Raw genomic sequence first — 15,361 nt, 5'->3', positions numbered from 1 at the left:
ACACCTGGAGGTGAGCTCATCCCAACACCTGCTCAGAACAGGTTCAGGTATGTCACATTGCTCAGTGCCTTGTTCCTGTCAAATTTGGAATGTCCCCAAGGATGAAAATCACACATCCTCTCTGGAGCCCTGTCCCAGAGCCCTTCTCCCTCATCGTTGGAGAAGTAATTTCTCCGGGTATCTAACCCTAACTCCTCTTGTTACAATTTGTGTCCTTGCATTTTGTCCTTCACCTGCTGCTCCTCCAGGATGACTCTGTGTCCATTTTCCCTCAGCTTTTCTCTGGTTAACTGTAGGCAGCAATGCCATCCCACCCTTTACTCTTTCCTCTCCAGGATGAAGATGCTTCTTTGCCTTCCTCATACACCACATGGCCCAGTCCCCCAGCAGCTTGGTGGCCCTGCACCTCCAAGGCTGGGTCCAGCCCTGTGGGTCCCCTACCAGCAAGGCCAGAAGTGGCCGTGGCAATCCACATGTAATAAATGTAATTGATTCATGCTAACTAAATTGTAACTACTTGAAAAGTTGTTATTATTAGAAGCAATCAAAAAAATCAGTGTTACAAGGCAGATGTAGCCCTTTACAGATGTTACATGTTAAAATTGAGGTACAGGATGTAGTTTGGAAGATAGGTGGTGTCTCAAGACTAAAACAGCCTTGAGATGGACAAAATTCGAACAACTTTAGGCATTGGGCCTAAAAACCAGTAAATATAAGACTAATTAGTAGACTTACATAACACAACACTTAGTACGCACACGCAAACCTGGAAGGTTATCCAGAGGACAACGAGGAAGAGGAGAAGCCTTAGCCAAAAGACCACCAAAAGAAGACTGGAGACCCCCTAACAACAAGTGAAGGGTGTGCCGTGAAGAATAGCGATGTAAAGTCAGAAAAATCGGAAATAGGAGGAAACTTACGGGAAACCTTAATGAATATGTATAAGCATACAGTATATAAGTTTAGCTTGAAGTGCTTTGTTTTGTACGTGAGGCAGGGTGGGGAACCCCCTCTGTACCCCAGTCTTTTTTGTATGTGAGGTGGGATGATAAGCCCCCTCTGTACCCCGGCTGGTTTTGCTTATGCTTTAATCATACTTAATTACTGGCAGATTATATATATAAATTGTAATTTTTTGCTAAATTATATTCTTTTACTAAACTGTATTCTTTTATACCAAATTACTATACCATTTATTAAGTTGTATTCATTTTTAATTAAACTGCCATTAACCCAAGGCACCTAGTTGTCAAAATTCTAATTTCATTTATAACACAGGTGTGGTCCCAGGAGCGCTGGAGAGAGGGAAGGATCCCCTCCCTCGGGCTGCAGCTGCCGCTGCAGGGCTCCGCACGGGCTGTATGAGGATGTTTTCCTAGGGACGCGGTGCTGCCGCAGCCCGAGGGTCGGAGGGCAGGCTCTGCAGGGCCGCTTTCCGTGCGTGTGGCACCCCGTCCGTGCTGGAGCACAGCGCTGGACTTTGCCGAGCTCAGGCAATAGGTGGCACTGATGGACGATGTCGTTTGCGCTGTCCCCGAGAAAACGTCACTGCGGAAGGGAAAGAGGCGGAGGAGAAGCCGGGATCGTGTCCTCACTCGCAGAGCGGCCGGGCGAGGACGAGCAGACAGACATGTGGCGGGAGATCCTTCCGAACGCACGGTGAGACCTCCTCGGCAAGGGGAGGAGGCGCTCCGGACTGGGCTCGGGGGGATGGCAGAAAGCCCCGGGAGGGTCCCAGGGTCATCGGAGAGAGAGGGAGCAGGCAGCTGAGTTCCCCTGAGCATGAGTGCGGAGGAGGTGTTGAAGGGCTACGCCTTGTTTTGTGTCGCTCAGAGAGCTGCTTGTGGTACAGCTTTGTGAGCAGCGCGGGGTTTGTGCCGCTGCCGTGATCCAGCTTTCACAGCTGTGCTCACCGACCTCCAGGATGTAAGTGCAGGGGAATGTTCCTACCTGTTGCATAAGCTGTTTGTTCTTAGGAGCCCTGTTCTTCCATGCCTGGAAGTCATTTAAGGAAATGAAATCACGCGTAGGCTGTCTCAGCAAGTGTTACCGAATTGCCTTGGAGGCTACTGGGATATCCCATTCAGGCTCCAGGTTCTGCACTTCAGACAGCAGAGGGAAACAATTCTAGGTGATAGCAAACACCCAGTGGACTTGGTTTTTCATGGATTAGCAAATTTTTTTCTTTTTTTCTGGCATTTGTATTGCTTTGTTTTCTCAAACTAATTGTTTGAGACAATTGTTGTACCCAAGAGCTCCCTCCTGTAGCTGCGTTCCACAAGGCAGAGTAACACGGCTTGCTTCTGTTGCCAGGTTTCAGATTGTGCTTTTGTGCCAGAAAAAGGTTTAAAGGGAACCGAGGAGGATACTATCTTTTTCTAGCAAGCAGGGGAGAACTAGGGGCTTGATATCCAGTCAGGAGTAGCTAGAAGTGTCAAAGGTACAGCAGCTCATTAAACTCTGAGCAGGGAAGGGTCCCACAAGCTTCTGCTGGTGCCAGCCCGGCAGCACCACCAGCACCATGTGGCAGGCAGCAGAGTAGCCCTGGAGTTCAGAATTGCCCTGCTGAGGCTGTGCACCTATTGCAACACAGCAGTCACAGTAAACGATTTTTTTGGCTGAAGTTACAGCCAAATAAAGATTTTTTTTTTTCTTTTCTTTCTTTTTTTTTTTTTTTTGGCTGAAGCTGCTCACATGGTGAAACACTGCAAGGACACCTATGCAGTTGTTTACTGCCTTTTATCTAAATTGTGCTGAAGGAGGGAATATTATGGAAACAAATTGTCTAGCACAAAACACTGTCTCTTTGTACCGAGGCAGTGCTTTGTGAACCCTTCTCTGCCCATCCTATCCAAAGAGTAGGAAAAATAATGGCAGATGTTGCCAGGTGGCTAAACAGCTTGTGATCACATCCCTGGGCAATGAGTGGTGCTGGCAGGGCACATTCTTTGCACCATCCGCAAGGGTTGGAATGGAACAACACTAGCAGACTGTAAGGATCTTTCTGTTTTTTCCCCTTTTGTAGGGAGAGCATCTTGTCCCAGATCAGGTGAGTGGAAGAGCTGTTCTGTGCTGCGGTCTCCTCTTTTGGTTAGTGCCCTGATTCCCCGGTCATAGCATCATCCCTTCTGTACTCTGGATGACAACAGCAACAAAATCTCCTCTCGCAGGCCCCTTGCAACCCCCTGCAGGAGCCCCAGGCACCTCCTACTAATTCCTAAGGGAAGCTAGAGAGCTTGAAACACAAGTAAGAAGCATGGGAATGTACACTACATTTAGGGCTGCATGTCTGTCAACTCCAGTTCTGGTAACTTAGTTCCCACACCTCAAGTCTGGGACCTTGCTGTTTAGAACAGAAGCAGGGGCACGAGCAGACACTCCTTGCTTGACAGCTATGGGGGAGAGCCAGGATTGCCGTAAGAGATGATTGAATCTGTAGGGGAGCTAGGTACAAAGTACTGGCAAGAGGAGCATGTCCTGCACATCCAGCATGTCTGGCTCTCTTCAGCAGCTGAAGATTTTTGTCTCTCCTCCTGCTACTCATCCCACTCTGCCCATGCAGCTTTTATTCCTGGACAAGTCCAGCTGCTCCTGTCATATTCACTGCAGTACCTGCCTCAAAGTAGATTGACCCTTATCCCGTATGTTGAACTTTGTCCCCCTGGGCATCCTAGTTCACAAGGAAAGGGACAAGGAAGACTTATGATCAGCAAGTCCTGATCAGCAAGGACTTGAGACCACTAAGGAGCCTTGTTAGATAGAACTGTGCCCCAAATCTTACCTGTGATCTTCAAAACTAAAAGAAATGCCCAGTCCCTGGTGACTGCCTGTGATTTGTGGGCATTTGTCCCTGCTTTGTCCCAATGGATGTGCAAACAAGTCTCAGCATAAGTCCCTTTGACACTGCTCCTGTTGAACACAGGCAATTTTGTGCCTCCCCAGGTCTTTTGAATATTCTCAGAAGAATGCAGCCCTGGTCTCTGTGGCTGCCCTGGGGCTTGGAGGGATGCTGCTTTACTGGCTCAGATCTGGACGCAAGATCAAGACTATAGACATGGGTGATGGCTGGTGGGGCGCAGGCGAAAGGCCCCTCAAAGGGAAGGAAGATGCAAGCATCCGTCCCTTCAGGATTGAAACATCTGACAAAGAAATCGAGGTACTGCTGTCTGGGGGATAAGGAGGGGCAGAAAGCTGCAAGGGGGAGGCAGTCCATCACCCACCTCACTGCTTCGAGGTGATGCCTTGGAGGTGACAGCAGGGCACTTCCATGTGCCAGGGCAGTGACCCAGCTCCATTAGATGATGCTCTGACTCACCATTCTTTATGAAAGGGATTTGATCTCCGGTCCACTGCAATGTCCCTTAAAGACTTTCTGAGACAACAGCCCCTCCGTGCAAGCTGGGGCTTTTCATGCAGAAAGGCCATGCTTTGAGCTGCAGACTTTGACAGTGGGTCTGTGGATGCTGAAGCAGGGCAGGAGGGCATTGGGACATCAGTGGCACCAGTAGGGCAGGACTGAGGGGCTTCCAAAGAGGAAAGGGCTGTAAGGCTGAAGAGGGATGGCATCTTGACTGAGTCATAGCTCCTCCCTCCTTGCATGCCTGTCTCTATCTGACCAAGTAGCAACCAGCAGCTCAAGGTGAGATTCATATTCTCCCATCCAGCAGTGCTGCCAAGCTCCCAGCACAAAAACGCTGGAGTTAGCAGCAAGCCAGAAGTAGGAGCCAGTACTCTTGGATGCCCACGGGGAACTTGTAACCTGTAGATGATTGTATTTGCCATATAAACAATTCAGGCGGTCATGTAGAGTATGGCACTTCTTCAGGAGGGCTTGTGGTGTCCCAGACAGCAATACAAAAGGCAGCAGAGCCAGGAGAGCCTGTCTGTGCCTGCCAGGGAACATGCCAGCAGCTGGCCAGCCTGGCAAGAAGGGCTCCCTTCCACAGGATCTGCACCGGCGCCTGGATCAGTTCCGCTTCACACCGCACGTGGAAGGAGCCGCCTTCCACTACGGCTTCAACTCCAGCTACCTGCGGAAGGTGGTGGCCTACTGGAGGAATCAGTTTGACTGGCGCAAGCAAGTGGAAGAGCTGAACAAATACCCCCACTTCCACACCACCATTGAAGGTGAGAGGGCTTCTGTGGCTTGAACAGGTCTCAATCAGAAATGCGCAGCGAGAAGTGGGAGATGTAAGGAGTGACAATATTTGAGTGACAAGTCACTATGCATAACAGCTTAGTGAAATATAACTAGTGGATGCTCTATTATTAATAACCTTATAGGGACTAAGACCATTACACAGTGGCAATAAGATTAGGTCTGCTTCAGGATGGGCTTCATCTGGTTCTGAACCCATGCTAACTAATGATGAGGTGCTCTTCAGTGATTGCCTTGAAGCCACCATTGAAAACTGCGAAGTTTAGCCAGACTGAGGCTGGAATATCCAGCCAACAATATCCCAAACACCCAGTAGTTTAGCCAGGTGAGCTTAGCCAGACTTTGCATAAATGATCTCTACATTAGGTTAGCCAGACTTTACATAAGTGATCTCTAGGTTAGACTTATATCATGGTTCTATCTAACATTTTCACGTTTCTCTTTTAGCTACTGGTTTCTCTTTTAAACACTGTATTGTTTTTGCATGTATCTTACCCACATTATGCTATTCATTCAAGTGCAGCTTTACTTATGTACTCTGAGACCAGTTTCTCAGGAAATGGACACTAATCTCCAGTGACCCAAATATCTGGCTGGGGTCAATATCTCTCTCTGTATGTAAAAGATGAGACAACAGGTAACTATGCCAGGAATCCCCTTTCAGCCTTCTCACAGTGGGCTGGTTGTGGAAATTCTGCTCCAGATGCTAATTACAGTTTTGCTGCCCTCCTTCTACAGAATGCAGAACAGAAACTGTGATGGTCCCAGAGCTTTAATTTTTCTTTCTTGGATGTGTGGCAGGGATTGATATCCATTTTATCCATGTGAAGCCATCCTACGTTCCTCATGGTCGAGCTGTTCAACCTCTGCTGATGGTCCATGGCTGGCCCGGCTCCTTCTATGAGTTCTACAAGATCATCCCTCTGCTCACAGAGCCAGCCAAGCACAGCCTGAATGAGGGTGATGTAGTGTTTGAGGTCATCTGCCCCTCTATCCCAGGATATGGCTTTTCAGAGGCCCCTCACCAGAGAGGTAAGCAATGAAAAGGCTCTGTTGGAACTGCAGTTTTTGGAGTAAAACCTCAGCCATCCCTGGCAGCCCTGGGCACTGCAGTTTGTGAGTGCAGATGCCTGGCTCTTCACTAAGGCCCATATGGCTGAGGTTCTGTGGAGATTTGCAACACAATGGTAACTGGAATTCAGGTCTGAATTCACTTTCCACTGAATTTCTTTCATCTTGTGTTCACTTTCTTTCCAAGGAGTGAGGCAGAGCAGCACTGGACACTCTCCCTTCCCATAGCTCCACACACACATGCCTCAGTCAGGTCATAATTTTTGGCCAGGGAAGGAACACCAGGACAAACAGGTCTCCTGTGTTTCAATTTACCTACAGAGTTTGACTCCATAGCAACTGCTCGGATATTTCATAAGCTGATGAACAGATTGGGCTTCAAGGAATACTACCTACAGGGAGGAGACTGGGGATCTCGTATTACTACAAACATGGCCCAGATGCTGCCACAGTAAGTAGCAAGGGAAATCAGTGCAGAAAAGCTGCCTCCAATTCCTACCCTACTTTCTGGCTCCCTAATCCTACCTCCTGTTTGCCCAGCTTCTTATCCCCTTCTGCTTTGTTTCTTTCAGGGACAACCCCATCCTGCATATTCAATTGCATTCATATGCTTTGTATTGAATTTTTTATTTTTTAATCATGATGAACCTGAAGGGCTTTGTGTGTTTGATTCAGTCTAGTGTTTATCTCACAACTGCAGTCAGACTTGTTTTCTAGAAAACGTGGGGACAGAAAATTGCTTGATTTAACCCTCTGTTCCTCAACTTACTTTTAGATCTGTGAAAGGGCTTCATCTGAATCTTGTTTTCATCGCCAGACAAAGTTTGGGAAAGTTGATTAGTACAGTGCTTGGGGCTTACGTACCATGGCTTGTAGGCTTGAGTAAGGAAGATGCTCGACGTTTCTACCCTTTCATGCAGAAGAACGTATATGACGTCCTGCGAGAGTCTGGATACTTACACATCCAAGCCACCAAACCAGACACTGCAGGTAAAGTGCCTTCTCTGTATCCTTGTGAACATGGTAAGCACTTGTGGTACATTAAAACAAAGTCCAGCCAAATTTGAGAAGCAAGGAGTTCTGGTGAGCTCTGATGACTGAGTACAAGACCTGTGTGGGCAATGAGTTCATGGAGAGGAGAACGGTGTAAAATCAAGTTAAAAGGAATCACTCAAAAACAGATGGAGATTTCAAGTATAAATTTTCAAGGTCTTTTAAATAGCATGCCAGTCGTATTGGGAATGAACCCCTTTCCAAAGAGTCTCTCCAAAGTAAAACAGAGGGTCCTGAAATTGAAGCTTCAAGAAGTAAATGGGGCTGAAAACAAGAAAAATATCAAAAGTGAGGAGGTGCAATGTGAAAGCTGCAGAAAGGTAGACAAAGCTCAAACACCTGAAAAGGCAGAATGCTGATGTCCTGGTGCCAGTGGATAAGGACTATGAGGACAGATATGGCCATTTCACAATGCTTAAAGGAACTCTTTGCATCAGTCCCCACTAGAGAGGATTCTGGGATATTGCTTTATTGAAATTATCCCTCATCAGGAAAGGCAGCAGAGCTGTCTCAGACTGGTGTCAGATTTGGAGACCAGAGAAGAAACAGCCCCCCATCCCAGCAATTCACCAAAGGAGAAGAAGAAGCAGCTCAAACTGGAATGTCAGTGAATGCCTAGACTATTGCTTTAAGTGACCACAAACCCAAAGAAATAAAAGGAGACAAACAATATACCAGGTGGGAGGGAGTTATGGTGGTTGTGGTGTTTCTGGTTGCTTGGGTGTTTTTAATGGCCAAAAAGTGAAGGTATCCACAGAAAAAATGAAGATTAGTATGTCTAGTCTCTGATCAGGAATTGGACAGAATTGTTTAAACAAAGAGAACTGATTTACACAGGATAATATCACAGGGAAAATCATGCTTCAAGAATCAGAGCTCTGGCAGAATCAGCTGTAGATCCACAAATGTAACTTATATAATTTCCAAAAATATTTTGTTGAGACTCCTCCCCTAGTGCTCTTAAGAAATTGAACTGCCTTAAGAAAAGGACTAAAAATAGTTCACATGAGAATCCAAGCACAGGAGTAAATCAGCAAGTTCCAGGGGAGAGAGAGAATCACAAAAATCTGTGCTGACACCTATACCCTTCAACAGGATCCTAACTTCTCTAAAAATAAAAGTTAATAATTAGATGTAAAACTGACAGCTATCCAAGCTTTGGTTTATAAGTGACTGGTTGATAAAACTGGCCAATAAAAACTGATATCAACAAAGTTCAAAGCAGTTTAAGTGGAGGAAGAAAATCACAGTGGGTTCAAGTTTGGCTGCTGCTATATGAGGATCAATGAGTCAAGGGCAGTGCTCTCAAAAAATCATCTGGATGAAAGATTAAGACAATTTTTCAAACTCTAAAATAAAATTAAAAGAAAAAACACAGAATCCACGATATTCATGATATTCTGAATCTGTTGCATTCCTGTTAGCCCTGTTTCATAAATATATTTTAGAATCAGAAGAATACATCCCATCCTAAGCAGGACAGTGCTTCCAAATATTTTATCTGAAATTTCTTTTCAGAGTGTAATCTTTTTACATCTGAATTTTCTCCTTCTGCCACACATCACCAGGAAGCCAACATGACTTCCTTAGCTCTCAGCTTCTTTTATATAGGAATTATCTGAATCTGTAGTGCCCTCAGTTACAGCTGGAATTCCTTTGCAGGGAATTTGTCACAAAGTACTATAAGGGATAGATAAATACAGACTCTTTACTAAATTCTCTAGAAAATTCTGAATACTTAATGAAAGTCCAGTTTAACTTGCACTAAAGTCCTGTAATGCCAGGCAACTGCAACAGCTCTTCTTTTCTCCTCCACAATTAGGTTGTGGACTGAATGACTCTCCAGTAGGGCTTGCTGCATATATCTTGGAGAAATTCTCAACCTGGACAGACAAATCATTTCTGTATAAAGATGATGGAGGTTTGGAAAGGTAAGAAAACAGATGTTATCCCGTGAGAAGTCTCATTAAAAAAATGACTGGTGGGAACTAATACGAAAATACAGGTAAAATACTGGCCCATCAAAGCTGAAATTTAAGAATGAAAGGCTGACATGACAAGCAGTAATTTAAACTTAAAGCAGACTGCCTGCACACTACTGCTTCAGCACCAGGTGGTTTTGCTCTGGACACATAGGTGCCACTTAATTTGCTGCTTGAAAACAGGTGGAGATGATGAGGGACAGCAATTCTTCAGGGCATGAGCCCGGTACAGAGCACTGAGCAACAGTTTCCAGTTAAATTTCTTCCTCTCTCTCTCAACAGCAAATACTCTCTTGATGAGCTTTTGACCAATGTGATGATTTATTGGGTGACATCCTCCATTGTGTCCTCAATGCGATACTACAAGGAAAACTTTTCCAAGGACCCTGATCTAAGTGCTCATAACAGGTAATTATGCAGCAAGTTGCAAGGCAGATTTGCAAATGAGGTTGAAACATTTGCCTGCATCAACAGTCAGATAATTTACAACAGCAAATATAATTAGTTCTGAGAAAAATAAAAGTCCAGATTCTTACTTGCTTTGGATAAATATAGTTAAGGGTTACTTTTCTTTTGAACCTGTAATGCACACAAGATGGCTTGCAGTCAAGACAATGCAAAAGACTTATCAAAGCACCAAGCACAGACTGATGTTCAAAATACAAGTCTATAGACTTATTCACCAAACAAATGTGACTTATAGCTCAGTTCAGTAAAAAAAACTCAGAAGATCATGGGCACAGCTAAGAGAGAAGTTTAAACTGAATTAGGAAGGCTATTGCTTGCTGGAGGATAAGCTAAGAACTACAAGAGTTAAGCACAAACCTGGATCAGCAATTTAATAAGAGAGGAGTACTTGAAACCCAGCACCTCATGACAGCTGGTACATTAAGAAGATTCTAAGAGAGGCTGACCACAAAATGTTGCTGAGCAGACTTCTCCAAGTGATCATCTAAACAAATGGGGGAGTCTTTTTTTTTGTGGACTGAACCATTAGTCTGAGGATTACTCCTCAGAGAGTAATTTGTTATGCATTTGGTACCAAATTCTAAAGCAAACAGGAGCTAGCTCATTTCTTGAAGAGGTGTGGTATCTTGCCATGTGGCATAATACTTCAGCTTTTATAAGTTGAGGTCAAAGATGGGAAACATTTCAAGACCAACATGTATGCAAAGTTGGCTCTACTTTACACCTCTACAGGTATAATCTTAAACTCTAAATAGAAATGAAGCTCTTCTGCAGAGTGCAGACCAAGAGGTACACTGCACAAAGTGGGAAAACTTCTCTAGCTGAATGTGTTACCAGAGACAGACATTTTCATAGACTGCCCCAGCACTTGTTTCATCAATGCAATTAACTCATGTCTTCTAGGGTTGGAGTATATGTTCCCACAGGCATTGCAGCTTTCCCTCAGGAGATTGTACACATACCACGTGTCTGGGCAAAGGATGTCTACAAGAACATCATCAGTTACTCTTACATGCCACGTGGAGGGCATTTTGCTGCCTTTGAGGAACCAAGGCTCCTGGCACAAGACATCATGCAGTTTGTCCGAAAAGTGGAACAGCTGTGAGCCTCCAGTTGAAATTCATGCATAGAATGGAAGCAAGTTGTTCTACCAATGGCAGAACATTTACACCGGATTTGTTTAATCCCTCGAAATATCACATATAGAAACCAGCATTTTATTTTGATAATAATTACAATACTGATTTTTCTAAATCCAATTCTACATTTACATTAAAAAGAACCCCAAAAAAACATCTTGTGTTCTTTTGTTCCCAGCACCGTATCATTGCTGCATTCATAGTTCAAGTATAACAGAATATGTAAACAGTTTATTGCAGTAACAATTGCACTTATCTGAGGGAGAGACATGAAAGGAACTGGTCAAGGCTTTTGTTTAAAAGCTTCTTGAAACACTTGGGCACCCGCATTCTTAAATATGTGTTACAAGCAGCCTTGGTGGAAGCAAAAGGGTTTTGATCTCCTGAGCATAAACACTCCTGCATTCAAGTTGTATTTTCGTCAAGAGACCCGAGATTTCATATTCAAGTAGGCAGCTGCACATAAGGCAGCTTTCTTCACTCTAAGTTTTTCCCTAGAACAAGCTTAAGAGGCAGCTACTGCATATTGTAAACATATTAGTGGATACTACAGCAGAGAGAGCACTCTAGTGTTCAAGCTCAAAAACATCAAATTAAGTTCCTACTACTTCTATCATCATTCCATTCCAAAGGTCAAAAAATGCACCAAGTGTAGAGGGTTACTTCAACCTTTATCCTCTTCAGCAAAGGATTTTCACCATCCCACTGTGCATTTTTGACTAGTAACAGCAAGTAGTCTCATGACCAGTAGGCTCACATTTCTCTTCAAATGGGATAGTTATTTGAAGCTGCTGAAAGCTCATTACAGCATACATAACTGCCCAACTGAGGACAGCTCCAGCACATGTCTAGTTCTAACACAGTGCTCTCAGAGCTTCTCTCCCTGTCCTGAAGCAGACACCAGCCCAGAAAAACAGGCTCAAGTTCTGTTTCTAAGTGATACAATCTGACTAAGAACAGGAACTTGGAAAGTAAAGATAGTGCTAAACTTGATCACATTCCCCTGACTTCTACACATTTCAGAAACATTTAAGTCTAAGTTTCTTCCTCAAGTGGGAATAACCTTTCATTATTGGGGCAGCACTCTTTAACTTTCTCTGAAGAGGCTTAGCAAAGAAATTGCTTATAATCTACTTATACTTTTAATATATATAATTATACTTTTAATATAACTGCTTATAATATAGTTTTAATCTTATATCTAACCAATTGCCAGGGCTGTTAGGCAAAGATCAGTAAAAAAAAAAAAAAAAAGTTGCTTATCACTACCCTGCCTTCACAGTACCGGTCTCTTTCAATCTCCAGGACAGCACTAACTACAAGATTTTTCAGTTGATAGAAAATTTTTGGAAGTTTTGGAATGTTAAAGAACAGAAAGTGAGTTATGGGGAAGTGTAATTTTATCAAGTAGATGGGCAAGCACTTGGGTACTCAAGAGCGGCCCACACCACAACTGCTGAGGCCAGGTTGCTGGGTGGGGGGCCCCTGGAAGCAGCTCCACGGCAGCCGTGGCAGGCTCCAGCCCTTTGCCGAGAAGCTGCCTTCATCCTCCCATATTCTTTACTAGCTGGAAACAAATACCTCTTCTGCAACAATATTACTTCTGTGTCCCGCTTCAGTTATGCCCTTTGGTTTTCTTGTTATGGGGAGCTTTTTAAGGACTGCAGAAGGTTTTCTTCCCCGACTTATTTTGCGGGAAGCAACTTTACCTAAGATAGCCTATGGGTAACACAGCAAAAGCAGGGTCAGAAAATGGTCATATTAAAACTCAGGAGGAGATTGTATGCATCCAGCATTTACCAGTTCAGCAAGCACACAGCAAGGGAGTTTTATTCCCAACACATTAATTCATTCCATGCCACAGATCAGGTCCCTAAAGAATCTCTGGACCTGTGTGCAACTGTGCTTTAAAATGGATTTGCCTTCAACAACAACTAAGGAAATAAGGAGAATAGATGAGCACAGCAAGCTACAGGAAGGCAGCAGACACCATGAAGAAAAATACATTCAGACAGACATGGTTCAAAAAGACATGGTTACATTTGCTAAAATTAACACCTGAAAAAACCCAGTAATGAATATTCCAACTAAATTTCTACAGAAACAACTCATTCACTAAAGCCTTTGAGGGTCACTGGTGCTTGGAACCAGATATAGTCCTCCCAAGCAGATGCCATGTGCTGTTGAGGTGAGGCACTAACACGGAGGTCTCCATCACAGGACACCTTAACAGTCAGCTTCCTCCCTCGGGTCGGCACTCGGTAGTTGAGCTTGGGCCGGAACCACTCAACACCACAGTCACGGTGTCCCTGGACCAGGACAAGAGTGCCTGTGATAGGGAGAGCCTTAAGTTCACTGAAGACATCAGCAACAAACAGTCGGTGGAAGAGCTGGCGAACACAGGGCGCAGTCTGGAGGCTCTCTTCAGCCGCTCCCTCGCAGAACCCCTCCAAGTTCAGCTCATAAAGCTCCTTGGGGTTCATGACATTGCCTCCAAGTAGGAAAAGAACTCGAGGAACCAGCGTCAGACTAAATATGACTTCCAGGTGTTGGAACAATCCCTCCAGCTCCATCAGCAGCTGCTGGCACTTTCTGCTTGCCAGGCCCAGGGAGAGTGGTTTGTCAGTTCCATCTCCATCCTGGAAAACAAAAACTCAGATTAGTACATTTCATTATGAACATGTATTTGTTATAATATACTCTGCAGAAAGCATGGCCCATCCCGGAGAGTCAAGGAACAAGAGTTCATTTTGAGAGCTACAGGTACCCACCTCATACAGATACACATTTCTCTCCACATCAGGAGATGCAAGAGCAGTGCAAAAATAAAATCCATAGCTAGCCAGTTTGAATCTTAATCACACTACTGATGAATTCCAACAGGAATTAGAAGGCCTTCTTTCAAAGATCAGCATCACGCTGAAATCACATCATAGTATTTTTTTTTTTTTTTGCTTAGAGGTTTTCGTGTAACAAACGAAGCAGTGACACGCTTTGAGCAGAAAGTCGGAAACAATCAAGTAAGAGTAATTTGCCGACACCTTTACCCTGAACTTAATGATGCCTTTGCCTTATTTTTAAAAGAACAGGTAACACTTCGGGATACAGCCACAAGCGCTTTACTTTAAAAGCGGCGACACGTTGCAGCGCGAGTCACCAAACGAGAACGCGAGCTCGCAAGCAAAACTCAAACGCCACAGCCCCTCTAATCCCCCAGCCCAGGGGCCACCTCCGAGCACGGGGATGTCCCCGCGGCCGCCGCCACTCACCTGGGCCGCCCGCCGACAGAAGTAGGAGAGCTGCTCGTAGGGGAGCGGGAGCTGGTTCCGCTGGTGCAGGACGTGCTTCAGGAGCTCGCAGGCGAAGCGGTAGCCGCTGCCTCGGCACACAGCTCTCGAGAACGCCACGGCCACCGCGGGGCTGCCCAGCACCGACCTGTCTTCCTGTGGCTTCATCCTTCCACTGCCAAGATCCAGAGCCGCCAGCACCTGCGAAAAGGAAGCAGAAATGCGCTTCCCCAACGGCCGCCGCGGGTTTAAATGCCGCTGCCGCGGAGCCTCACGGGAGTGGCGCACGGGCCGCGCCGCACGCCCTCCGGCGGTGGAAGAACGCTGCGATTGGTGGGCGGGCGGGGAGGCGGAGTCTCAGTGTAGCCCCGCCCCTCTGCTCCATCTCCAGATCCCGACCCGAGGCCGCCCGGCTGATGCCGTGGCGGGAGCTGCGGCTGCTTCTTGCAGGGCTGTCCGCGGAGTGCCACAGGAAGCGGCTCCACTGTCCTCCGCCCCGCTGCCGGCAGCCTTGGCGGCTCCGGTGTCCTGCCGTGGGGAGGCGGAGGAGGCGGGGAGCGTGCAGGGAGTGCTGTGTTTGGAAACATTGTGCCCGCCACCCCATTGGGTGCCGCCTACAGCACACGGCGGGTGGAGGGCGGGACGGCAGGAGAAGCCGCTCCGAGGCAGCTTTACGGAAACCGCGGCCACCTGTCTTTTGTACACAAACACAAATGTACACTTTTGTACTCAAACACAAATGCCTCCCCCGGGCATGCCGAGGGGAAAGAGAAGGCGCAGTGGCCGTGGAACTGGAGACTAGGAATACATTTAGTGAGGGGATGCGGCTCATAGTTAGAGGATCTTTCGCTGTTCCGGCCGCCCCCCAGGCTGGATGGTAAATGTCTCCTTTGGGGTCGCTCTCTATCGGGCTGCTGCTTCTGCGTAGTCATGAGATACCTCCAATGCCAAAACAGCTTCGAAAGTGCCCCAGTTTCCCGAAGCCAGTCTGACTGATCGTTCGATGTCAATAACCAGGGAACACGGGGCTGTAAACTGCAAAGGGGTAACCCACGGGAGTCCGCAGATCCCGGGGAACGGCGGCATCTCGCGCGTCGTCGGCCGCGGCCGACAGGCGGCGCCCTCTCCATCGGACTCCAACTCCCATCAGCCTCCGCGGATGGAACCCGTACGGGAGCGAGGTGGTCGCGCCGCAGGGCACGC

The 15,361-nt window shown here is 46.3% G+C and overlaps 2 protein-coding genes across 2 annotated transcripts; one reads left to right on the top strand and one right to left on the bottom strand.

Moving 5' to 3' along the window:
• Positions 1 to 1,509: 1,509 nt before the first annotated feature.
• LOC102100615 (epoxide hydrolase 1-like) lies at positions 1,510 to 10,985 on the top strand. The gene is made up of 10 exons (XM_005526925.3): positions 1,510 to 1,659; positions 3,026 to 3,049; positions 3,943 to 4,156; positions 4,947 to 5,127; positions 5,960 to 6,190; positions 6,551 to 6,680; positions 7,005 to 7,219; positions 9,105 to 9,213; positions 9,547 to 9,672; positions 10,636 to 10,985. The coding sequence occupies exons 1-10, from the start codon at positions 1,517 to 1,519 to the stop codon at positions 10,835 to 10,837; spliced, it is 1,575 nt and encodes a 524-aa protein (XP_005526982.2). The 5' UTR covers positions 1,510 to 1,516; the 3' UTR covers positions 10,838 to 10,985.
• MAD2L1BP (MAD2L1 binding protein) lies at positions 10,929 to 14,404 on the bottom strand. The gene is made up of 2 exons (XM_005526924.3): positions 14,141 to 14,404; positions 10,929 to 13,510 (listed from the first exon to the last, which is right to left on the bottom strand). The coding sequence occupies exons 1-2, from the start codon at positions 14,324 to 14,326 to the stop codon at positions 12,980 to 12,982; spliced, it is 717 nt and encodes a 238-aa protein (XP_005526981.1). The 5' UTR covers positions 14,327 to 14,404; the 3' UTR covers positions 10,929 to 12,979.
• Between the last annotated feature and the right edge of the window lie 957 nt (positions 14,405 to 15,361).

This window comes from Pseudopodoces humilis, chromosome 3 (genome assembly GCF_049639895.1).
Source record: "Pseudopodoces humilis isolate 2021_Gansu_Grassland_sample_001 chromosome 3, ASM4963989v1, whole genome shotgun sequence".
Classification (NCBI taxonomy): domain Eukaryota; kingdom Metazoa; phylum Chordata; class Aves; order Passeriformes; family Paridae; genus Pseudopodoces; species Pseudopodoces humilis.
This window is presented reverse-complemented; position numbering and strand designations above follow the sequence as displayed.